Source organism: Mixophyes fleayi, chromosome 2 (genome assembly GCF_038048845.1).
Source record: "Mixophyes fleayi isolate aMixFle1 chromosome 2, aMixFle1.hap1, whole genome shotgun sequence".
Lineage (NCBI taxonomy): Eukaryota > Metazoa > Chordata > Amphibia > Anura > Limnodynastidae > Mixophyes > Mixophyes fleayi.
In genome coordinates, this window is record NC_134403.1 from 197,768,443 (window position 1) to 197,795,844 (window position 27,402).

The window sequence follows — 27,402 nt, forward strand, 5'->3', positions numbered from 1 at the left end:
TAATCGCCATCATTACCACTCCCTGAATGTGCAGGTTGTCTGCGATGCTAACCAGCGTATATTGAGTGTTGTTGCAGGCTATCCTGGGTCATGTCATGATGCCTTTATCCTGAGACAGTCTACCCTTTATGCCAAATTTGAAAGTGGTGAAATGCCGGAGGGATGGCTTTTGGGTATGTACTTTGCATGTTTTATATATCCCTTATCCTTGCTCAAATGGACTCACATATGCTAACTGCTGTACAACATGCTCAAAGTAAATGGGAGCTAACATTTTACTTTTATTGCAGGAGATTCAGGATATGGGTGTCGCTCCTGGCTCATGACTCCTCTGCTGCATCCTCAGACTCCTGCACAGCACCAATACAATGAGGCACACATAACCACTAGAGGTATCATAGAACGTACGTTTGGACTCTTGAAAACCAGGTTCAGGTGCCTTGATAAATCTGGTGGGGTGCTTATGTATGCACCTGAAAAGGTATCTGAGATTGTCCTGGCTTGCTGTCTGCTGCATAACCTGGCTTTACATCAACTTACCCCACCGATTATTGCAGTAGACAGTGAAGAAGAAGGGGTACGTGTCACATCTGGTGATGTGCAGAGCACAGAGGGCGGAAGGGAGATTAGAGACCGTCTAATTACAAACTACTTTACGTGTAAGTACATAGTATGAAAAACATTTTTTGCTCAAAAATGTGTTTTATGTGAGTGCAATTTTAGTATTTTATTGTAAATTTTTTGTACATTGGAACCTTTAAAAACAGGATAGTGTGTACTCCTCATGTGGTAAATATGAACATCCCTGGAATGTGACAGTCAGAGGTCAATGTTTACATGAAATTAGTGCATAGTTGTTAAAAAATCAGAATACTCTTGTTTAATGTGCAGAAAAGAAAGACTGACACAATAGAAATTTAACTGCATTTATTGCAGAACACAATAAATAAAAACGTATAATCGTTATAGAAACTTGACAAAACATTAATAAATAACAAACATTGTGCTAGCGATGTCTTTTTGCAGGCATATCGCTATGCTTGGTGCCACTCTCTCCCCTCCCTCGCCCACCCCTGGTGCGAGCACCTCTCCTTGGAGGAGTACTCTGTAGAGATGTGGTAGGCGTGCTAGCGGCACTGGTGGAGGCCGATGAAAAAGGGGCCGGCAAGCGGGCAATCAGTTCCTGCTGGAGTTGGCCTGCCAGCCGGATAACGTTGGCATTCCCCTCGCGAATGGAGGAATGCATGGCGTCCACAGACCCAGACATTTGGGCCAGCTGCACATTTGTCTGCTCCAAAGCGCTCGCCAGCCGGTTTATTGCAGCAGGGATTTGGCTCGTGGAGCGGTGTATTCGCCTCAACTGGGCCGCAATTTGTGACATGTGCCCAGTTTGCCTGTCCATGAATAATGTCTGTTGCTGCTGGAATGCGCCAATAGACAGCGCCATTTCTCTGGCTGGGTCCATAGGTGCAGGTGCAGGTTGCTGGTGTGATGGTTCAGCAGGGCCAGGTGAAACTTCCTGGAGGCCAGACACAGGGGCATCCACTGTTACCAGGGTGATGGTTGTTAGATCCTCTGGCTCAGGGGACATTTCCAGGGACTCCGCCTGAGGTGACTGGTATGAAGAGGGCCCTGTGTATGAAAAATGACGGTAAGTATATAGTATATAATATGTTTGTATATTGCATTCTGAACACTGGATAGGAAAGAATAATCTTTAGCAACTACAGATTCTTTCACAATGTTTGCATTCCTGATTTCTAGTCCTATGCTACCTGCTTACGGATGCACTTATTATCCTTTTAATACCCATTATCATTAGGACTGTGTAGTACATGCTGGGTTATTTTGACTAAAGTGCATGCTATCAAAAGTGGAGATGTTGCCTATAGCAACCAATCAGATTTTAGCTGTCATTTTGTTGAATGCAATAAATAAAGTAAAGGTATATTCTGATGGGTTTCTATAGGCAACATATCAGTTGAGTAAAATGTAGCCCTAACTTCTCATTGCAAACAATAAAAAGAAAAAAAAAAACAACATTGACAGCAACATTTGCACAGAAAATCAAGTAACTCCATTATTTCTCTCCTAAACAGAAATCACGCACCTGCTTGCTCGTCTGTGCCCGAATCTCTCGCTGAAGGTGGAGGTGTAGGTCTGGCACTGGGACTGAACTGCGGTCCTGGCGATTCTGGATATATTAGAAAAAGCATACAATGTATTTCCAGAAAAAAAAAATAATCAAAATATACTGTTTATTGCACAAATGTGTTTACAATTTTTTTTTTTTCTATGAGAAAAAAAAACCTTTACAAACTATTAGAGGCAAATATACACTTTGAAAAAGAAAACAAAAAATAAAAAAAAAAAAGTTTGCAAAGAGAAAAGCAGTTTTAAAAAGAGAAAAGCAGTTTTAAAAAGAGAAAAGCAGTTTTAAAAAGAGAAAAGCAGTTTTAAAAAGAGAAAAGCAGTTTTAAAAAGAGAAAAGCAGTTTTAAAAAGAGAAAAGCAGTTAAAATACTGTTAGGGTAAAAAAAACAAATAACTCACCAACTACTTGGCCAAAAGAGGGCGAGTCGGTGTCCTGGACATTTATGCCCTCTACAATTTCTGCCGGCATTATCTGGCGCAGCTCCTCCTCGTACGTGGTGTACTCCATACGAAGTGGGGGGCCACCACCCGTGCGCCTTGTGGACCTCCTTTCCTGGGCCATTTTTTCCTTCAACCTCCTCTTAATGTCCGAAAATCTCTTGCGGCAGTGCGCCACTGTCCTCTTTAGTGGGCCCACCGCGTTAACAGCGTCGCACACTCTCCCCCACAATTGGTGGCGCCGCCTTAGCGGAGTCCGGGCTGCCAGGTTCCCCAAGATCACCTCGTAGCAGGGAATGATATTGTGCACCAACACACAATTCTCATCATGTGAGAAGCGCACATTCCTCCCTGTCTTGGTCTTCCTGCTCTGTCCTGTCTCCTCAACCTCTCCCTCTCCCTCCTCTGACCCCTCAACCTCCATCTCCCTCTCCTCAGCCTCTGCTCCCCTCCTATCTCTGGACATTTTTACCCAGAAGACAGAAAAACACAAAACACTGAAGGACTTACAAACACAAAGAACAAACTACACTACCTACAGACACACTCTCCACACAGTCACACACAAGTAACACAGACAGAGGACAAGTCAAATACAAAAAATACAAGACAGAAAATAAATGAGAAAATAAATGTACAAAACAGGAAAAAACCACAGGACTACTCACACTTCAATCAGATATCGCTCCACCAATCCACCAAACACCAACTCTCAGCAAACCACTATCCTCCAAACTCCTCTCACAAAACTCCTCTAAACCCTATCAGAGAAAAAAGTGTCAGGCCAGTGGTTTATATAGGGCTTGTGATGTCAAATCTCCTGAGTTTGAAAATAGCCAATAGTAACAGGCCAGGAGACAGGTGTAATTTTCAAAAAAACCGCCTTTACACAAAAGCGCCGTCATTTAAAGCAAAAGCGCCATGTTCTATTCAAAGCCGCCGGCGGCTTTGAGCATTACATCCCGCCGTTACATCGCCGGCGGCTTCAAATTGAAGCTGAAATGCGCCCATTAGTAAATCCGGCTGTTTGCAATGCAAACACGCCGGAAAACCGCCGCGATGCATGGCGGTTTGAAGCCGCCATGCATCACGCCTGATAGTAAATCTAGCCCTTAGACTTGCTGTGCATGCAGATGCACTCACACCTGCCTGCTGCCATTCCTGAGCAAGCTCTGCACTGGTGGTGCCCTGATCCTGCAGCTGAATCAACTTTAGGAGACTGTCCTGGCACTTGCTGGATGTTCTTGGGTGCCCTGAAGCCTCCTTCACAACTATTGAACCTCTTCTTGAAGTTCTTGATGATCTAATAAAATGTTGATTTAGGTGCAATCTTACTAGCAGCAATATCCTTGCCTGTGAAACCCTTTTTATGCAATGATGGCTGCATGTGTTTCCTTGGAGATAAGCATGGTTAACAGAGGAAGAACAATGATTTCAAGCACCACCCTCCTTTTAAAGCTTCCAGTCTGTTATTCTAACTCAATCAGCATGACAGAGTGATCTCCAGCCTCATACTTGTCAACACTTTCATCCGTGTTAACGAGAGAATCACTGAACTAATGTCAGCTGGTCCTTTTGTGGCAGGGCTGAAATGCATTGGAAATTTTGTTTTTGGAATGAAGTTCATTGCCATGGCAAAGCGGGACTTTGAAATTAATTGAAATTCATCTGATCACTCTTCATGACATGCTGGAGTATATGTAATTTGGCATCATAAAAACTGAGGCAGCAGACTTTTTGAAAAATATTTGTGTCATTCTCAAGCCTTTTGGCCATGACTGTACTGACTAGACTAGGTGGTTCAGCCTTGACCCACCCCCTTCAAGCTGCTAAAAAATTAGATTACTGTTACCACCCTGGACTTCTTGCATCTACACCATATGTAAGGAAGCCAATTAGCATGCTACTTGATCCTTACCCTTTTTCTTTCCCTCTATCCTGCGGGCTCTACAATCCAAATCTGCCATGTTACTTTTGCATGTCGCAAGCACCAATAATTTCCCCCCAAGTATATCTATGTTGTCTTAATAAACTGTCGTACATAATATGTGCAGGTTAGTCTTAATGCTAAGACGGCTCCTGCTTCTGGCTAACCTAAACACTTTCCAATTAAAACACAAACACGTGTCTGCTATTGTGCTTTCTATGCCCGGTGTATGATTAGCTTTGAGCATTATATTGTGGTACAAGCATTTAAAAACCAGATGACTGAGCCGACTGACTGTTGAATGCACATTGACTCCTAATTGCCTCCACTACCTTTATATTATCACACCAGAAATTAATTTTGCGATTAGCTTGTTTTTTCTCCAACAGCTCTAATGACACAACAATGGGAAACATATCCAGCAACAGCATTCTCTTTGTAAGACCCATTTTGCTAATTCGGCTGGCAATGGGGCCGCATTCCATTCCCTCTCTAAGTGTGCCTCAAAACCTTTACAACCTGCTGCATCCATAAATAATTGAAAATTGGTTAGAGACTGTTGGTGCCGGCCCAATGTAAATACTGTTAATATGCTGATTTCACTGGCCCACCACCAAAAAGTCATAGATTCTGTCACACAACTGCTCGTGCCCCCTGCCTGTCCTGGCGCACATTAAAATCACACTATGCATCTCTGTGGTGCCCGAGTGTGTAACTTTGTCTGCATTTTCAACACTGATTTCCTGGCTCCCCTGTGCTGCATATTTCTAGTGCTGCATATTTCTGTGTTGCATATTCCCTGTGCTGTATATTTCCTGTGAATCCTGTGCTCTTGATTATTCCACTTGGCTCTCTTGTGCTGGATATTCCACTTTGCCACTTTGTGTTTGGATTTGTCTTTCCTGCACTCCACACCTCAAGTATCCATTGCACTCCATATTGTTCAGTGCTAGTATACATACTGACCACCACCCCGCATCTAAACTATGTTTAAGACCCAACCCCAGGAGCCGCAACTTGCGTGGTACACTCAGCCAAGTTCCCAAGCATGTCCAGAAACTATATTTTATCCAATTTGCATCGCATTTGAGAAATCCACATCCACCCTCTTTCCCCTCTCTTATTAACAGAGTATGGCAAGTCAATCACATAAAGGACTGTATAACCGTACTATACATCAAACACATGTAAAAGCACTCTATTTTAATTTTTCTGAGTGAGATCTGTGCAATACTCAGCACACAAAATGCATTTATCATATAATTAGGTTGTGTGTATTTTGCTAAAGCAAGAGTCTACTGAAAGCAAGCATTTGTGTTCTATAACATTGCATATTACAACCAACAATGCCCTACACATTATTTCTAGCAGTGTCCAGTATTTGTTGGCTAGTATTTAAAACAGAGGCTATTCTGGTGGATGACATGTATACAAAGCAGAGTGCATTCTTGTGTTCAGTAAACAAAACTTTCAAGACTTTCTAGTGGATAGTATCCAAAACATACTCCTTTCTGGTGCCTACTATTCAATGCAGACCCTCTTTCTTTTAGTTAGTAGAGAAAATAGAGACATTTTTGTATTCATTACTGACTGACAAAATGTAACAGATCCACAGGTGGTATAATTATTTCCCCTGTCACCTGTAAAACAGGCACTGTTAGGGGTCCTGAGGACTAGATTTGAGAAACACTGTCCTAGTATACAGTGAAGAACCCTCTCTAATGTGCAAAATAGACCCCTTTCTGTTTAGTGTATAAAATAGATCCCTTTCTAGTGGGAATTATACTGAGAAGACCCATTTATGGGGGCTTGCATTCAGCATAGTGCCTTTTCTGGTGGCAACTATACAAAATTAATCAGTGTATTGTGCAAACCAGATTTCTTTAGGTGGTTAATTTACACTATAGAATTTTTGCAAGAAATTGATCCCTTTCTGGTGACTACTACACACAGAACACCCCTTATAGTGGCTAGCATACAAAACCTATACATTATTTACTTTCCATGCTATTGAACAGAGATTGCTTTTGGCAGTACTGCAGCTTCTCTCAGTTTGCACTGAGTAAAGAGCATTGCATGTTAAACTGTCGCCATCCACTTCAGCACTCATTTGAAAAAAAATAAGGTAGGATACAATAGGAATGGCTGTGTAAATGAGAGGTACAATACTTGCACATTATTTCTACCACTCTTTGGTGCATATTGAATTGCTATGGGTGTGTCTAATACTTTATTTTAATAGGTAGATATCAGGCTGAACATATCTGGAAACACTTATTTTTTTGGATGTTTGGAATTTATTTTTCATCCATGTATTGTCATTTTTTCCGACAATTGTGTGTGATAAAAACAGACCGTATGATATGTCTTCTCACCTTTATTTTGGACCACTCCATCTTTTCTTCCTCTTCATCTTTCTGCTCTCTTCTCCTACCTAAGCTCCCTCCTCCTCATCTCACCTAAGTGCGTTGAACCCCCCCAAATGGGAACGCACCTACCTGGGATGGCCCTCCCCCCCCTTATCTCCTTATCCCCTAACCCCCCAAGAAAAATAAAAACCCAGCAGTCTTCCTCATTCTTTTTATGTTTCCAACTCTACAGGGTGTCCTTATTGATGTTAAATGACTTTTCTCACTATATAATTGTGTTAAGTCCTTAGCCTTTGGTATTTTCCTGGAAAATGTCTTATTAAGGAGACATCGTTAACTTCAGGTGTTATCTGTGATATGTTTTGGTTATCTTTTATTTCATTGTAATCTCTAGCAATCATATTTAAAGCATCTATTGCCCTGTACTGTTACAACCTGCTGTTATAAATAAAAAGTTTTTTTTAAAAACGTAGACCATATGACAATTGTTACATTCGTTGTTAAATAATTATTTGCAAACAAAAGTTTTAGAAAGCCACTTTGTCTCTTCTCTATAGTGATGACTATTTGGCAGTACATACATCTGTTGTAATGTTAATGAAAATTTTTGAATACTTGTGAAGAAGCTGCAGTTATGTATGAGATAGCAGAGATAGTATGAGATAGCAGCAAGCATTAAGTCATCTTATATTGCAATTTAATGCTTTTCTTACTGTCCTTTTATGCTGTTCTCATAGCATTTTATTAAGAACTGCTGCAGCTGAAATCTTGTTTCAAGAACACCGTACGCAATCCTAGCATGAATGCAAACCATTACAGACATCATTATGTTTAGTTAGCATTGCTGAACCAGCATAACATATGTCAGTGTGAATAGTGCCAACTTTTCTATATCTGCCAATCTCTTCTAATGCTTTCTATATACTCTCTCCTCTTGCAGCACTCAGAGCCAATGCCCAGCTATACTTCAGGCTACCACTTCACAGATGAAGCTAAGCCCACAAGGTCAGAATTTAAGATTATATCCACATTTCAACAGGATGTCTTGTTTCCCAAACGTGTGAAAGACATGGCAGAATATGTAATGGAGAAAGATCAGAGGCAAGGTAGATATACTACAGAATGGCATGCAGTATGGCTATAGTCTGATACCATTTTATTCCTGTTGTTACGCAGCTCTCTCATCTCCTTTTACATTTAAACAAATAACGTAATGAAGAAGTTTAGGCCAACCAATGTAAAAAATCAATCAAGTACTATATTTTTGCAAACTATCTTCAACAGTATTTTCAGAACAATGCAAAACCACTTTCAACTGTACATTTATAAAGGGGGTAACAAATGTTACTATAACTGTTACAATAGCTTTGAAGTGTTACATTAATCAAGCATTTCAGTCTTTAAGGAGACTATGTAAGATTTTGATAGAATAATTGTTCTAACACACTGATATTTGATAAGCTACGCAGCATTTAGCTGTGTTTTAACTGAGAGATATAATGGCCAGTGTATTGATGTTAAAAATGAAGTCAAATACAACCATTGTGCATTTCCCATGTGCCTCCACTCTTCTGGTTAGAGAATAATATTAATATAAGTATAGACATATTGATTAAACCAGTTATCTCCATATTCATTTTTCCAGCCATAAACTTGAGACATGTGAAAATATTCTTTGACCTAGTTGAGTGGCTGGTCTGTATGAAAATACAACTACATCGCTATCAGAGTCGAGTCCCAAAATTTAAGCCGCCAAGCATATATGTTTTTATTCCTTTAAAATAAATATAAACTACTGTACATGAAAAAATGGGGGTTATTGAAATGTCACGTTATTAGTATTGTACTCAATGGTGATTAGTAATGTTAAAAGTTTAATCGTTAAGTAATAACATAATAATTTTATAACACACAAGTTATGATAATATAACCCCCTATAAATAAAATATGTATAAATGGGAAATTCCAATGTTACTACCTCAGTGTTGGAAATCACTGTGCCATGTATAAAACCCATTGGACTGCAGTCCTATGCCTTTTTATGGTCACAGAATAACTTGGGGAGTAATATCCTTATAACCTACAGTAGGAGTACACAATCTCATATATTAAAAAATAGAATTACTTTTACTAGTCATAGCATATTAGAAAGTGCCTTAAATAATTCAGAGGCAGACAAGAAAAAAGGCAAATAAAATGAATATAAAGAAATCCTGATGTTTCCAGATTTATCAGCCTATAGTTTAACAGCCAGGTGCAGCTTTCAGTTGTGTACACAAGCTCTTAGAAAGCAAAGCATCAGATACAGACTGGGCTACCCAGTGAAGTTAAAACATAATCACAATTACTCCCAATTCATGGTGGAATCCTCACAGAGGTGGAATTGCGACAAACTGCGTCGTCCACAAGATAGGACGTTATCCCAACATCCTTGGGTCACACTCAGCAATAGAATGCAGAAGAGACTAGCGCAAAGATCAACTAAGATTTGAATTTATAATGAGAAGTGATTCCTTATTCAAGATGTCCTAGTACTGAGAACAAGACCAGAGGGACATCCATTTTCCACATATCATACAGATCTTCGGTAATTTAAGTGCAACAACTAAATAATTACCATGCTTGTTTGTATTTTTGTTAATAAATGTACTACAGTTTAAATTAATATTGCTGCATGCAGAGAAGGTTAGTTGGACATGACACAAATCCCCACTCTCCCATTCCAATTATCTTTCCATTGTAACTTTGGAAGTAATAGATCCTGGAGATTAAGGCAATGTTATTTTGGTTTGGTAATTTACAGTTGGAAATTTATTAACACTTGGGGATATATGGTGACACTAGACATACCATAAGCTATATACCTTACAAAAAGGATTAATTAATAAAGTTGTGTTTATTCAGTAAGGACATTTCAGTACACTGAGAGATATCCGAACATTGCATTAGCTCTTTGGAAATGGTTAACTGTACACTTCCAGTTGCTAAACCTGTTAACTTTTTTTGTAATCATTGATCAATCAAGTGTGGTTTGTCTACACTAGTCACACCACATACCATGAAATATATTTATTGTTTTTTGAGCACATGCTGCTGTTGTTGTTGCTTCTGAGTTTGTGTCAATATGGACTCCACATGAGGGCATTATAACTTTGTACTTTCAGAGATGTCGAGTTTGCTTTAAGTCAGTATGTTCTATGTAACTTGTCTATCTTGTTTAAGCATAGCTATTTTCCTCCTTTTCCTCACCATATGTAGATGGATTTCTGATACTACTGCTGAAAATACAAATAGAACAGTTGTATCCTATTGAAGTTAATTGCTTACATTTTAGTTAATGGCTTCTCTTAACAGTTATATTTTATGCTACTTTTAGCTATTTTTCTGTTTTGGTATGTTTTATTAAAAATTATTAACAGAACAACAATAGGATATATCATAATTATGTGCTAAAGCAGTAAATAATGACTGTCCAATATGGCATAATTAATAATTCTAAAACAGTGATGTGACTGGATCACTTATAAGTAACTTATGGTATAAATTTATTTAAAGGAAATAGCGCAGGGTGCTTATTTATATAATTGCAAATGCACTTATTTTTTGATATTGTGTATATTTTGGTAAGGGAAATCTTTATTTCTGAGACCAGGGAAGAAACTTGTATGTTTTAACCTTGCTTGAGGAAATGTATTATTTCTGATCTATATATCTGATACAATAAGCCTTTGTTTAGGAAGTCTTTTTTGTATCTTGGTGTAAGGAAATGCCTTGTTTGGGGTTTTGCATCTTTTCTTGGGGAATTCTTTTTCTTTTTTGGAGGAAATGTGTATTCTGCAACTTTTGGAAGAAAGCACCCATGCTAATCTCATGTTAATTAGACCTTTTGATGTGAGTGTCCAATATCCCTTTAGGGAAATGAAGGGGTAATTAGACTTGCTGTCAGATGTCCACTGTGTCCAAAATAAGAAGCAGGAAATCACAGCAAGATTTTGGGATATCACAGATAAGCGTAAATATTGTTAGCTTTGCATTGCATGTAAATACATGTTTGGGTAAACAAATTGCATCCTGATTCTAAAAAAGCCTGTGAGTCTGTGTCTAAAACTGTATAAAAAGAGTGCCCTTGTACACTGAAATGTATCATTCTGATGTTCCATCTGACCTGACCACTGATACCTTTAATAAGTGGAACTGTCCATGTCAGAACACTTGAGCGAAACAAACATCACTCTCTGCTTCAAGACCCAGTTTGACAACTTCTTCAATATTGCTGTAATCCTGTGAACTACAAATTAGACCCTAAATCTAATCCGTCCTGTTTTGAAGTTTGGACCAGTCTCCTAGTACTACTGCTCTGATCGCTACCCAGCAGCTCTGGCCAGTGTGATAGGCCAGGGGGGATCCATCTACAGCACCCTGGTCCATAGTAAGCAGTCAGGGGTACCAGCCCAAGTTTGCCAGTACGGGAGTACACTAGCAGCCACAGTTACCCAGAAGGAACGTGGTTCTGAATGCCATAAAGGAGTCCAGTGGTGTCAGCACGCTCCTCCTACTGTGGCAGGAGGGCAGAATCATTATCATCATTTATTTATATAGTGCCAGCAAATTCCGTAGCGCTTTACAATTTCAGAAAAACAAAAGGGGACGGTGGCAAATTAAGCCCAGCCGGAAAGATAAATTCTTACAGTAGTCAACAGGTGTGTAAACCACAAGCTAGTGGGGAAAAATGAATAAACAGTGTGAAGATACCGGGTTTTTCTTGCCCAATTCTACCCACTTCACGCTGGCTGGCCACCCACGGGTGCATTCCAATGCCAGGGAAGTCTACCCAGTACCTTCTAGGGTTCGTATAGTCACTCAGGCAAATGCAGTTAGAAAGTAAAACAATACATTTATTGTAACAAAAACAATCACTAGATTAGTACACACTGTAAATTAATGCCAGGCAGATTTACCACATCATCGATCCCTTACCCCACTAGCTTAAGGAGCTACAGTCACCTGGCTGTCCAGACTTGACGACCCATGGATCTCTCTCAGCTGCATATGTAGACTCTGGTAGAGAATGACAACTTAAAAACCAGATCTTGCACCTTCCATGAATGAAATCCCAGAATGAACACCACCTCTCCCCCTGGAGTGGCTCCTTATATCTAGGGTCAAATTTCCACAGTGCTTTCCCCTCCCACTGCAAGCCCCTTGGTCTCTCTCTTTAAACATTGGTAGGTCCTGGATCAGGGAGTTGGAGGGGAGAGTGGAGATGAGCTGTTTTTCCACAGAAGCCACCTGCTGGGACGCAGACAAAGCGTCTGGACCAGTCCTATGGAGAACAGTGGATACTTATTGGCTTCGCCCACTTCCAAAGTTAAGTTAGCAGTCAGCCCATCCTAAAATTAACCCCTTAAACTATATTGTGATGTCACAGGGTCCCCAGCTGTTACATAGTTACATAGAGGAAGGAGGGGGAGAATGAATGCAGCTCCAGCCCCCTCACATGTATCCTGGAAACCACCTGATCTTTACCTATAACCCACTCTGCTTCGCTTTAAGGACAGTGAATAACAAACTCACTGCCACATCATCAATATACAATACACAATATACATATTTACAATGAGCTACAATGTTCCCTTATCTACATGTAATTAGACACTGCACTTGTAGTCTGTTAAGCTGGGAAACAAAAGCAAGGGCTATATAAAGTACTTGCTATAATCCACATTATGTGATAAACGAGAAACTGGATGGTTAGTGTTATCACACTTGTTTCGTCACAAACAGTACTAGTTATATTAATGCTTGTATACCAAATAAAGATCAAATTGTATGAATTTCAGTTGCTGTACAGCTGTGCTGCTGTACCTATGCACTTCTGTACTAAATACAGTATAATCTGCACAGTCTGTGACAGTACATCCATCCAGCAACTTTCAAGTGTGACTGATAACAGACACCCCTTTATAAGTTTGTGAAAGACAATTACTAAATGCAGTGGTTACATGACAGAGCAGTTCTCTGAGTAATCAATAACTATGTTAGCTGTAAAAGTAACAGTAACAAGCCAAGTACAATGCTACGAACAACTGATTAATGAGATACACAATATTTTATGTTGCAGTAGTTTAATCATTATAGGAAGACATGTGGTTTTGAGAGAATTGAAGCTGTACACATACCTCCTAAAATTGGCATGTTACAAAATCTATTCTATAAACTTTATATAGTGGTAGCTAGCATAATATATACAATATATAAATGCAAATATACAAAATATATACAGAGACAGTTGTTACACTGTGAGACAACTAAATTATGATATTTACTGTTAATGTATTATGCCTACTCTTGGGTGTTGTTTTTCTTTGTTTTTGTGATGTAACTTTATATAAAATCAGTAAAAATTTGTAAAATTGATTATTTAAAAAGTGTATATTGACCACTACTAGCCAGAGGGTAATATAGTTTTAATATTTTTTTTACCAGCAGTAATACTCATTGTGGTACACTGAATCAAGGTCAATTGTATAAATTTCAGCTCCAGTACAGCTACACTGCAGCTGTACATATGCTGTCCTGAAATGGCAGGACTAAATTGTATGTACTGTGAGCACAGTCTGAGATAGTAAGCCCGACCAGCAACATGCAAGTACGATTGACCACAAACATCACAATATAATATTGCGAGCGACAATTGCTAAATGCAACAGTTGCAGAAGAGAGCAGTCAACAGTGATCAATACAAGTATGTTAGCCTCCACTAGTCAGTGGACAAAAAACATTGATTATTAGTAGTAACATTATTTGTGCTACACAGATTCAAGATCAATTGTATAAATCAGAGCAGTTATTCTACCTGTGCTGTTCTTAACTGGTAGCACTAAATTGCAGTACACTGTGCATAGTCTGAGACTGAGAGTCTGACCACCAACAATGTTTATTAGATGTAACATTTACAGGGCAAAGCAGTTGTCATAGAGTTTGTTAGCCACATCTATTCAGTGAGAAAAAGTAAATGACAAATAGTAATTTGTTTGATAAAATCACACACAAAAAAATAAATGTATGACTTATAGCTGCTGTATTTCACACTCATGCAATGTTTTGCTGTGCTTGACCTACCCCTACTCAGCTCTGTTTATAGAATATAAATTTTGCAAAACTCAAAGATTGTTTTGCAGTAACATTACATCTCTATTATAAATTTGTTCACACATACCTTTCACACATTTTGTAGAACTACAGAACTACAGTTCCCAGTCAATTGTTATAGATTAATAATAGCTGGTGGAATACAGATTGTCTGTCATTTTATTTTGGCTTTAGCCTTATCCATCATGCCATTCTAATTGTAGTTCTGTGTGTGTATTAAATGTAATTTATTTACATTTGAAATTGTTATTTATCAGTGCCAGAAAATCAACTGAAGGACTGGTATAAGACAAGAATAGGAGGCAATAAGTCTTCTTTGGTAGATGCATCCTTGAATTATTGTAACATTCATCATGTAGCACAATATCGTCAGCAAATTGGTCTGCGCATCCAAATCAGACAAGCATTCGGACTGGAAGGTAAGTTACAGCGAACTGCAATGCATTCATTGTGTTGCATTCATAGTAGAAATGTATCTGACATATATTAAATTTACTTGGGAAAAGTGTATCTACATTGTATACACTATTATAGATTTTTTATTTTTTTTTATCAAATATTGATGTTAATTTGTAGTGTACATTGGTCACATTTGCCTTTAAGTAGAAAGAAAGTCATCCCCTTGATATTTGCTTAAAGATAGGTTTTGCCTGTAACATGTACAAGATTGCCATTTATGGTCAATTCAGCCAACCCCATTACCATCATGTGGTTGGCACTCAAGGATTTATGTAACTTTATTTAAAACAGAATATTTGTTTATTGTTTCATACACTATTTAGCTTATATTTTTCTTCATCGTTTTGTTTCGATGGCACTCACACATAAACAGTGGAAGGCCTTTACGTCAATGCGTTTGCAAGAATCCTGAAGGGAGCCGAGAGTAGTCAACGTTCAGAATTACCACAACACTGGGGAAGAGAAGAGAAGCTACTGACACGGCAGCATGACTTCACAAGTCTTCAAAGATCACCCAGGTGGATAGATCCTTCTGTGGTATGTCATATGATTATCTCCAGAAGACTTTTTATTACTAATTACAACTTCTCTCATGTTGGTCTACATCCTTTTTTATGTTATCTCAACTCACTTTTCTATTTCTGAAAGCTTCTTTCATACCTTAAGTGCTAAATTGAAATTTCACTTTTTAAAGCATAACCTGCAAAGTTTAATTTTACTCACAAACTGAATATTCTGTAGGACTATATTTAGAGTTCGTATTATGCTAAGCATTGAGAATAAATATCCTCTACTCTAATAATAATGTACTTGGCATGTTTATGTCCCACTACCCAACACTCAATAGGTCAGTGGGAAAGACCATGCAAAAAAATGAAAAATAAAAAAAGTAACATCAATTAACATAAATCCTCTTCAATGCTGTTCTTTATGCCATTGCCCTATATGGTAAATACAGCTCTGATATGAGCTTCTCTATGAAGGTTGTCTTCATGTATATCTTGAAAACTCACCATATAGTCTTGAAGTTATAAAAAAGTGCTTTTCTCAGCACGCTCTAAACTTCACCTAAGTTTAGTAAATCAGACATCAGGTTGAAGAGTCCATATTATGTTAATAGTGCAGAATTTGTAAGTTTTCAGAATTTGTATTGCTTGTAGAATAGTGTGAACAAGTGCACACTTCCACCACCAAAATACCACACCGTGTTTCACTGTAGCTTTTAAGTAGTAGTAGTGCAAATCTTTGTTTTCTGTGTTAGCATGTAGGCCTCAATATGTTTAAACCTTAATCTTTCAACCACAGCATAGCTTTAAATTATGCCTCCTGTTGTTACAAATTGTGTTACTCTGGGGTAGAGGCTGTAGTAAAATATGCCACTTAAAAGGTACATTTCATTCAGGTATTTTGGGCTGCACTGACACTCTAGTAAGAGGTGCATATAAATTTTAATTGTATTACAAGACCTGCATTTTGTTTATTCATTCTTATTCCCTTATGTAATACTCTGTATGCACTGTTACACTTCTTTTAAGTGCATGTGTGTATTTCACATAGGATAAAAAACACAACAAAGAACAAGATCTAATTGGCGCACCGTAGGTCTAATTGAATGATAAAATTAATATATAAAAGTATAGTGATAAAATATCAATTGCTAAACTTGATCAGTAGCGCAGCTGTAATAAACTAACTAAACTAAGGCTAAATAAAGGCAAACTGTAAACAAAGAAAAATATATTTTTTTAATACATATTTGTTTATATATATTTTTTGTTTTTGTGTTTTACTTTGTTCATTTATTTATTATTATTTTGTATTAAGGAAGTGTGTCTTAATGTCATTAACTATAGTTTCAGAACCCAACACCAGTTCTTGGGTAGTGGAACACCTTAAACACTATTATAAGAACAGTTCTATCTGTGAGGTTGGGAGTTCAAGTCCTGTTGAGGTTGAATTTAGTTTGTTTCTATTTCTTGATGGTTAATAGGATAAATGTTGACTAATTGTTATACATAACGAAATATATTATAAATATTTTAAGATCTTCAGAACACAAGGATCGGATTTCTTGTGGCACAACATCATAAACAATACTATGGGAACATCATTGATTGTGGTGCTGGAAGTTCAGGTTCCAACTAGGTTGATTTTAGCTTGGTTCTAATTTTTATTTTTTTGTGAATAAGATGATTTTTTTATATAACTATGAAGCAATTACTAGTAAAGATACATTTAATAGCAGTTGGATATGTAAGTGATAATCATCAACATTTATTTATATAGCGCCAGCAGATTCCGTAGCGCTTTACAATTGGATAATGTTTGACATTTGTCTTTACAAGTTTATATAAATGTTCAAACCTGTTTTCTACGGTTATATCTTTTTGGAGGTTTTAATTAATTGGAATGTGATACAGATTTAATATAAAACAACAAAGGGTTTATAGCAATCAGGTAAAAAATGCTTGTATTGTTATTATGGTATATTGTTTTTTTTACAACACAATGCTAATAGATTTTGATAGGGATTATTACTGATATATGTCCAAATACATTTAGGCTACGGGTGTGTTTTTCATCCAGCTGGTAAAGGGTTCCAATTAGGACAATGAGTATAAGAGGAACACCCTGGAGAGGTAATTTTTCATTGTGAGCTGGATTTTACACATAGAGTTGCTGTATTTTTCCTTTTCATATTTTCATTGTGAGCTGGACTTTACAGAAAGTGTTGCTATATTTTTCCTTTTCATCATCTCATTGTGAGCTGGACTTACACAAAGTGTTGCTGTATTTTTCCTCTGAAGAAAAAAACGCGTCAGCATAAAAATCTACGCGCTGTTCCACTACATTGGAAATTAATTTTATTTTCATTCATTTCAACAACTGATCAGGACCCTTAGGATTAAAAATCCCTTTGCGGAAAGCGTGCAAGGAGTTCTAATTACGGAATTACAGACATCAATCGGGTGAAGTGGTCCAAATATCCTTTGTATTGTACACATATTTGAAGGAAATAAAACATCTCGTTTGCCGTCTGGAACAGTATATATGACTTGCCGTAACAAACGGCTGGGCGGATTAACTGCATGTCAGGTAATTCAAGTTCTTCATTAATGTGCAATACCTGATTGGAACTGGATTATTATATCATATTTAAGTAGTTTGGATCACTCATCACAAAAGGTGCACCTTTGGATATTCTTGAAAGATTTTATTTTATCTATTTAGATCAGCATACCACGACTTTCCCTAAGAGTCTCTACATATAATTTTCTTAGTCGAACCCTCATTAGTGATCTTGAAGATTACAACATCAAATGAGTTCTTGAGTCTTATCATTTTTTCAAAGTTATTGGAACAGCGTTGTTATTACACCTTGCACTTGTGTTCGTTTTTATCATCTTGAGCTCACATTCAGTATCTATAATATAAATAATTATAGATATAATATAAATGTCTAGTGGCGTGTGTTAGTCTGTCTGTGTGTGTGTGTTGCAATTATACACAATCCATTGGTACATCATCATGACTACCTCGTTTAAATATTAGTGTCTACACATATTCTGCCATCACAGAATTATCAGATGATTTTATGTGAAGAGAATGTCTTACACGCATTTACATACATTTTTATATGTATGTGTAATTTTCTAGCACTTTGCAAATGGAATAAGACTTTTGAATTGTACTAGGGCACAGTAGTTAAGAGGGTAATAATCAACGACTCATTCACTACTGTCCAACACAGGTCATTTGTAGTTGGTCCCTATGATCTACTACAATTCTATTATGTGCTACCAATTAATAAACTATTAATCAGATTTTAGTATAATTTTGGAACTTCTCACCACCACCACATATTTCTCTCTAACATATTAAAACAATACAAATACATTTGTAGCCAGCATCTATAATATAAATGCTTAGTGGCGTGTGTTAGTCTGTCTGTGTGTGTGTGTGTGGAAAAAATAAAACCAAGCTGCAGCGCCACCTGCTGGGCGGAGTTATACACTGACCTACTAAATTCTTAGTGTGGTTGCCGGGGGTGACAGAGTGAGAGGAGTGTGATACTCAGGACCGCTGAGAGAGATCCCTGTGTCTGGATAGACATCTGGATAGATGTGGCGATGAAAATGAAGGATGAGGTGATGGAGAAGAATGATGAGGTGGTGACATGTGGACAAAACCACGTTAAAAAAGGACGCTTACGTCGGGAAGTAACGCTCTTCCCTTGAGGAGGCCTGGGCTATGGCCCAAATGCATGACACGAACCTTTTTAACACCTTAAGTAGCTTGATTTGACTAGAATGCATGAGTATCATGCACGGGTTAACTTGTTAATTAATAAGTAGTTAAGGGAGATACGGAATTCAAAGCTGAACTATAGGGCTGAATCTGACGAAAGTTAATCAAGTTAATTGGTGTCCCAGGCAGTGAAAAGGTTAGAAAATCCTGATCTAAGTCTTTCAGTTAAACTACAATATATTCTAACTGTAAACACAACTGAGTTATACTACGCCGCCAAATAGATGACTTGTGTATAAATACCCATTTACATCATGTTTGAACATAATGTGGAAGATTACAAGAAAATGGTTCTTGTCTGCATTAAGAGAGCATCAATGTCTTTTTCCATGACATTTGGCACAAATTAATATTAGTAGGAGAGCAATGTACTTTCTGCATGATTAGGCCCTTGTTCTTCAGGGAATTTGGCCAACTAAACCACATTCAGTTTCAGACTACTTTAAATTAATTTGGGCAGACTTGACGGTTAAGTCTAGCAGCATTTGGGATCAGAAAACAGTAACTCTGTTTAAGATAATGTTATACTTTCAAATATAGACACAGTGCCAGTTTAATGATTGGCTTGCAGCTGCTAAGCACAATCTCTAGCTTTTAAAACTCCCTTGAAAAAAAATACACATTTCAAATTAAAGGACCACTACATCTCAAATACAAATAGATCCAGTGTGAAAATACATCTTACAGCAGCAACAAAGGTTTATGTAAAAGTAAATATACCATGACAGAAGTCAAGATATTTCAAATTATATTTAACTTTGTTATGTACCTCACCTCCATTTATTGTCCTGGGTTATCAGCCAATTTGCACTCTAAATGGTTCCTTATAGTGTCTTTCAGTCAGATCAATGTCTTATGTGCCGCCACAGTAATCATAGTTTATCTAAAATATCCCTGGTATTGCTCATTTAATGTTGGCATTATGATTGTTAGCATTGTCACTGTCGGCTTTTACTCAGTGTAGGTCAAATGGAAATGCCGGCATTTACCCTGTAAGCATTTTCATGAAGGCAGGGTAAGTGTCAGTATTTCTTTCATCGGAAATTTGATTGCCACCGCCTTGACCAACATTGCTGTATGTCAGAATCATATAGCCCATCAAGCACTATTTTACCTTTGCAATCTGGCTGAACCAATATGCAATACGTAGCATTGTACCTCATGTATCAAACTCCTATTGTCCCATAGATTATAAGCTTGCGAGCAAGGCCTTAACTCTGTTTTTCTGTAATACCCATTATTGTTTTATCACTGTGTTTGTTCCCAATTGTAAAGTGCTACGGATTTTGCTGACACTATGTAGATAAATGTTTATGAGGATGTTGAAGGAATATACTCATCTGCACCAGTGTCCCTGACAATAGGTGTTCCCCAGGTGTCTATTCTATCTCTGATGCTATTTGCAGTATACATGTTACAACTGGGTGAAGTAATCAGACATCATGGCCTGGATTGGAACTGCTGTGCAGATTGTACTCAACTGTACCTGTCCTTTGCTGCAGGTACTAAGAACACAATCCTAAATTACTTTCTATTTGAGCTACAGGATTGGATGTGTACCAGTTGGCTGAGATTGAATCTTAATAAAACATTTGTTCTTATGATAGGAGCTACTGGTCAAATAACAAGATTGCAGTTGAGTCAACCAACTGGGTTTAAGCTTGGGGATTAGAAGTTGCAATATTCTGAACATATGCAGGATCTTATTGTTGTACTTTTTAGTGGGTTGACATTGAAACATCAGGTTTCAGCACTGATCAAATATACATTTTTTCATCTGAGTAACATAGTCAGAGTCAAGCACTTGATTCCCTCAGAAGACCTTTATACCTGCATACTCATACATGTATTTGTGTTCTCAAATTTGGACTACTCCAATGCACTATTCTTCGGTCTGCCAGAAAATGAACTGTACCGCTTGCAGCTCATGCAAAATGCAGCACCTAGCCTGTTAACTAACCAGTCTTGTTCCTTCCACATAACATGTGTTCTCCGTTCCATTTACCAGTGGGCCTGTAAGATTAAAGTGAATCTGTTTAAAGATTGGCTTATTGACATTAACAGTCCTATATAACCAGGATCCAGGATCCAGGGCACTTGAAGAAGCTTCTTCAAGTGCCCTGGATCCTGGTTATATAGGACTGTTAATTCCCTATACTCCCACTTACTCACTTTAATTCTCAGATGAAGGACTACTAACATTACCTAGAATCTTCCATACTTCATTTGGGGCACTATCTTTTAGCTTTTGCAAATCCTACTCTTTTTTTAACTCTATTAGCCCGATTGTAAGAAATGTGCTATATAAATAAAATTATTATTATTTTAACTTTCTTATCTTGCTCTTATTCAATTTAGTATTTATTGGCCTCAAAACCAAAGAAAGTAAAAAGTGTAAATGTAACAATTTTAATTAATATGTTAAAAATTGAAGCAATCTTCAGGACACATGATTATTCTTGAATACATGAGTGCAGCAATCTCTTTGAGATCATGCCCTGTGTCAAAAAGTGTCTCTGGGGTCAAGAGAAAACCCATCACATCATCAGGGATTACTGCAAAAGGGAGAGGGTGTTATAAGACTCATATTAAGTCTACTAGAGCACTCCTGATGTTTGAGCATGTGTTGATATGTTGCAAAATAAGATTATATGATAACAGAACATGATTTAGCTTTTAGAAATAAAAATGTCATTAAATAAATAATGGTTTGCAATTCATTATCTCTGGATTTAATAGACTGGCTACTTACCAAATTTTTTGTTGATAAAAATGATTGAAAACATGTTCCAATTAAATTTTACAATTATGTCATGCACTTGACCCGCTAACCCTGCTGTCGGGGACCAGCGCTCCTACTTGTCCCATCTGTAGCCATTCTCATCTCCGTGGCAGCGCTACGCTCCCACTTGTGGACACAATCTTGCCGGCGGTTCTGTGCATGCGCAAACCCGACCTTTATGACTTTTCTTCTCTTTACCTATTGGTTGATTGCTAGCCAGGTTCCCTCTATATAATCCTCGTCCTACAGCTCTTAATTGACAGATCTTCAGGTCTCCTTACCTGTTAGGAGGCTCCTTCGCCTGGCTCCAGTGGTTTACTTCAGTGTACTCCTGCAGATCGTTGCACCTCCTACATATTCCTGAGCTTCTCAGCTCTTCAGGACCTCAGCGCAACAACTCCCCTGCAGATCATTACACTCCTGTGTACTCCTACTTCACCCCATCTGGTGCCAGTACTTCAGTGTACAACTGCAGACCGTCACACCGCCTACAAGATCCTGCTCCAGGGCTTCTCAGCTCATCAGGACCTCAGCGCCACATCTCTCTGCAACTCCCTGCACTCCTGAGTACAATCCCTCCATTTACTTGGATCCCAGAATATACCTGCAGACCATCGCACCTCTTGCAGATCCTGCTCTAGGGCTTCCCAGCTCTTCAGGATCATGGTGATACACTTCTCTGCAAACTACCGCACCTCTGTACCCTCCAAGCCTCCTAACTACGTACCTGGTTATTCCCGCTCCTCTCTCCTGCTGTATACCTCTGCTGCCTTATGCTCCTATAACGCTGTTCTTAGCTTTGGGGCTCTTAGCCCAGTCTCGCTTGTCACCCACTAGAGGGCCATGACCTGCGATCAGGCAGCTGCGAAGTCCATATTCCCTTGTGGGGATTCCTGGCAAAAACCTTCCTCTCCCAGTTAGATTCCGCGCCTCTTTGTGCGTAGTGTCCAGCCAAGCAGACCTTAAGGTTCCAATTGACTCAGAATTCGTGACAGATTAAAAATATTAAAATACATTTGTATATTATAGACAATAGAGCTATCCCTTTTACATTGTATTAGGTCAATAAGCTTAGGCTGAAGTGCACAGCGGTTAAAGCTGGGTATCATATTAATAGTATACATAGGATACCACTTGCTCATCTCAAATTAGTATACGTAAAATTACTGTAAGTAACTCATGTAGATAATGGTAAAATTTTATTTGTATTGAGGATAAAATATTCAAGATTACATTGTCTAAGTATTTTCACTTAGAACTATCATCATCTTATGCTATTTATATGGCAACAATGAATCTGCAGCTCTGCACAAGCAACCAAAAAAGAAGCAGCATAAAATACAGATAAGTAAAGGGTAAGAGAAACGAAGAATTAGTAGAAATCAATGCAAAACACTATAGAAAAAACAACTGCATAATAAGGCAACTAGAACAAAGAAAACATTACAAAGAGGATGAGGGGATTGGAGGTAGAGAGGGCCAAACTTGTGAGAGTTAACATTCAATAGAATTAGGGTAGTAAATGGAGATGATAAGGGAGGAGAGAAAAGGACAGTTGCAGCGTGAGAAGGGAATTGTCTTAGCACTGAGCCAGATAGACAAGTGTGAAAAGGTGTGTTTTGAGGGAACGTTTGAAATATTCGAGTTTGGGGTCGGGGTCAGTGAGTTCCAAATGTAGGGAGCAGTCTTGAAGGTGGCAGTGCGAAGTGGTGATAGAGGATGAGGAGAGGCATAGATCATTGACAGCACATACTGGACTAGTAGGGGAGTATGACTTGACACCTCATAGTATGACTGTCACTCACCGGACTGTGAGTGCCATTTCTCCTGTGTTCAGGAACCGTGGCCGTCCGCCATCCTGAGGGTCTGCGCATGTGCAGCCCTTATTAAACCTTCAGTACCTGTTGCTTTTAATTGATTGGATGATCAGGCAACCCTCCCTATTGAAACCACCTGTGATCATTACCTGGTTGCCTGATCTTGGAGTCTCATTCCCCATGAGCCTCTGAAGGTGTTCCTGTGTTTCCTCGTGTATTCAGCTCCAGCTGATTCCCGTCTACTACGTTTGTGGTTTCCAGACCACTTCAACTCTCCTGTGATCATCGTGCCTGCACTCAGCTGATTCCTATCTGCTACTGCTGCCGGATTCCAGTCCGCCTCAACTCTCCTGTGTTCATCGTGCCTGCACTCAGCTGATTCCTATCTGCTACTGCTGCCGGACTCCTGTCCGCCTCAACTCTCCTGTGTTCATCGTGCCTGCACTCAGCTGATTCCTATCTGCTACTGCTGCCGGATTCCAGTCCGCCTCAACTCTCCTGTGTTCATCGTGTCAGCTCTCCACTGATTCCTATCTGCTTCGACTACCGGATTCCAGACCGCCTCTACTCTCCCGTGTTCAGCGTGTCTTCCCTCCGCTACTACTGCCGGATACCAGACAGCCTCAACTCTCCCGTGTTCATCATGTTTCCAGTTTTACTTACTACTGCTTCCTGAGTATTGCTCCATTGATACTGGTTACCTGCCGTGCGCTGCACCAACCTGATTACCGCTTCCATCCTCCAGTGGTTTCTCCTCCTGCCGGCGTTCAGCCGTTCAGGTATCCCTGCATGTCTCACTGACAGCCTGCTCTCCTGAACCGCGGTATGCATACCTTCCATTGACTTTGCTTTTGTATTGCATATCCGTCTGGACTGTGTTGTGTTCATCTCCGGAGTCTTCTATCTACTGAAGCTATTGTGACTATTGACTTTGTGTCCTATTACCTAGATCGCTCTAGTGACTTTGTATACTTCAAGCAGCGCTTGTCAGTTATTATTGTATTGTGGATATCATCGTGGGATCAAGTTCCGTGTGCCCCGTGTATCCTCTGCATTACATTCATCTCCTCGTGCCCCTCCTCACATATATATAGCAGTGGTACAACTTGCTGACGCAGACCACTGACTCCTGTTTCCCTGTGACACTAGTTTCTAGTATCCTCTCACATAAGCAGTGGTACAACTTGCTATACGCAGACCACTGACTTCCCCGTTACCTACTTGCACCTGGTATCCATTCCTTCACTATAGACATGGTACAACTTGCTATACGCAGACCACTGACTCTCACTACCTCCTCGCTACTCCTGGACATTCCTCCTCACTATAGCAGTGGTACAACTTGCTGTACGCAGACCACTGACTCTCCTCACGTTTACTTGTCCATCTGGTTCCTCGTGTACATTCATCTACTTATTACCAGTTGCTGCTAGTCATAGACTTTCTTTGAGCATTCTCTCACCATCTGATGATTCTCCTGTTCCGTTGTCACCCTGCTACCAGAGAACCATAGTACCAGCTATATTACTCTGGTAAGTACATCATCTGGTGATATCCTGGGCAAAGACTCCTAGTGCCCGTGACAATGACTTTCTGCTGTCATTGGAGACAAATGAAATGGTGCCTATCATACCTCACCAGCAACTACCTATTATCTTCTGTATGTATTTTTCTTTCTATAACTTAGTATTCCTTAGTGCAGTGACTACACGTACCTGTTATTTTTTGTGGATCAAGTGCCCAGAATAAGGATACTTATTGTTATTGCATTTTATGTAATAGATATATTTTCTACTGTTACAAAGTTTATTGTTACTTGTTTAAAAAATGTATACTTAGAATCACAGTTTAGCATTTGGAAATGCTCCATAAATAACAAAACAAATGATGTTATTTTCACTTCCACCATGGTAGTGATAGGCAACTTGATACACTTCAAACCTACAAAAGGGCTACACATTACCTTTAATCTCAGTAATATGTTAAAACAATACATTTAATCAAATAGACAATAGACACATCTCTGTAATAGTATATTAGCAGACACTGTAAACAAGCATTACACTTTATAACAAACAAATCTAACAATAAAGTAAGAATAAGCTGCTGGCCACAGGTGAAGGCTCAGAGGGTTGCATGCAGCCCTGGGGCAACCTACGGGATGTGGTGACAGTTTATGAATAAATAGCTGTTTGGTTTTTTTATTGATGTTTGTCACATCATAAACTAACTGCTTGGGAAATGACAACAAATCTCTTCAAACCAAAACATTGTGGACTTTCAATAACCTTTCTCTAATTGTTTAAACACATCTCCTCATAACTTTCAATGCACTCTTTTGTGTATTGTATTAATTGCAATGCAAAGTTTTGCAATATCCATTAATGGGATTATTTTATATTTATATTATAAGTTTATGTGCAGAATTATATTTTTATTTTAAAGAGAATTCTCTTTTTTTGGAGTTGTTTGTGTTTTAATAGAAAATGCATTCAGGGCTTCTATATTTAGAGCAAAGTACTATGGTGTGAAATATGAATGTTATGTCTGATGCTTGAAACACACATCTCTACACAAATAAAGCTATCAGGTTTTGGTAAATAAAAGGAGTACTATATAATCCTGATCACTCCTAAACAAAAGACTGTAAATGTATACAAAAATGTATACTTAGGGGTAGATTCAATTCCCCACGTTGTTCTTTAAACGAACGCAGGACACACATTATTACTTTTATTACGGTAATTTTAATGTGGATTTTTGCTCAGCTGCAAGCAAAAAGTGTTGAAATTACCGTACTACCGGTAATAATGCACATCTCTTTCCGTAGTAAGGGTAACAGTGTGTGGACCACATTGTTCTATTGAATCTACACCTAAGAATTACAGTTTACTATTTGGAAATACTCCATAAATGATCAAACATATTATGTTGTTTTTACTTCCACTATGGTAGTGATGGGCAACCTGATACACGTCTAACCTTAAAAAGGGCTGCATATTACCCCTAATCCCTTCTTTTTATACGTTAAAACAATACATTTACTCAAAGAGACACCTCACTGTAATAATATATCAGAAGTCACTTTTTTTCTTTTTTGGAGTTGTTTGTGTTTTAATAGAAAATACATCCAGATTTGTTCTTTACAAGGGCTTCTAAATTTAGAGCAAAGTAATTACTTGTTTCCATCTATCTTACTATGGAGTGAAATATGAATGTTATGTTAGATGCTGAAAACCAAGCACACATCTCATACAATAAAAGCCATTAGGTTTTGTTAAATAAAAGGAGTACTATATAATTCTGATCACTCCTAAACAAAACAAAATTGCTGTTTTTAAACAGAAGTATACAGTTAATGACAGAAAAGGTGGATGGAGTGGGACAATCAGGGCCGCCATCAGATATTGTGGGGCCCAGTACAAATGAAGCAGGCAGGGCCCCCCGATGACCCCCCCCTCCATGAAACAAGAATATGATGTCACAAAATGTCATTTGATGGCGGCCCTGGGGACAATTCTGAAAGCTGATGCTAATGAAAAAATGGTATTGCCTGTAGCAACCAATGCTCTTCCCATATAAATAAACACATTTATATAAAAATAGGTGAATGATGTCACAAAATGTCATTTGCTTTGTTGCTGCATAGTTTAGCAGTTTTGTAAATGTTTATGTATATCAGAGTTTCCTCAACGACCCTACTCCTTGCTATGCATACTTTACAGAAGTTACTAATCCTTGCAACTGTAATGAAAATGTCTCCCTAGCTGAGAGACTTTTAAAAATGGTTTACACCGGCGGTTCCCAAAGTGTGCGCCGCGGCTCCCAGGGGTGCCGCGGTGCTGTCACTGGGGTGCCGCGCGCCAGCCCTAGAAAAAAGAAAGAAAACAGAAACTTACCAATCCGCGCGGCGCCGGGACCCAGCAGCCTCCTCTCTCCCGCAGCTGTCACTGAATGACGTCAGTGACAGCTGCGGGAGAGAGGAGGCTGCTGGGTC

General features: G+C 38.7%; 1 protein-coding gene across 1 annotated transcript in view; it reads left to right on the forward strand.

The window, feature by feature from the left end:
* Positions 1 to 27,402, forward strand: part of LOC142139886 (uncharacterized) — a 296,204-nt gene that overhangs the window by 148,391 nt on the left and 120,411 nt on the right. Inside the window, exons 17-19 of the mRNA XM_075197746.1 lie at positions 7,828 to 7,993; positions 14,297 to 14,458; positions 14,872 to 15,035. Of these exons, the coding sequence (XP_075053847.1) occupies positions 7,828 to 7,993; positions 14,297 to 14,458; positions 14,872 to 15,035 (492 nt within the window). The remainder of the gene's footprint in view (positions 1 to 7,827; positions 7,994 to 14,296; positions 14,459 to 14,871; positions 15,036 to 27,402) is intronic.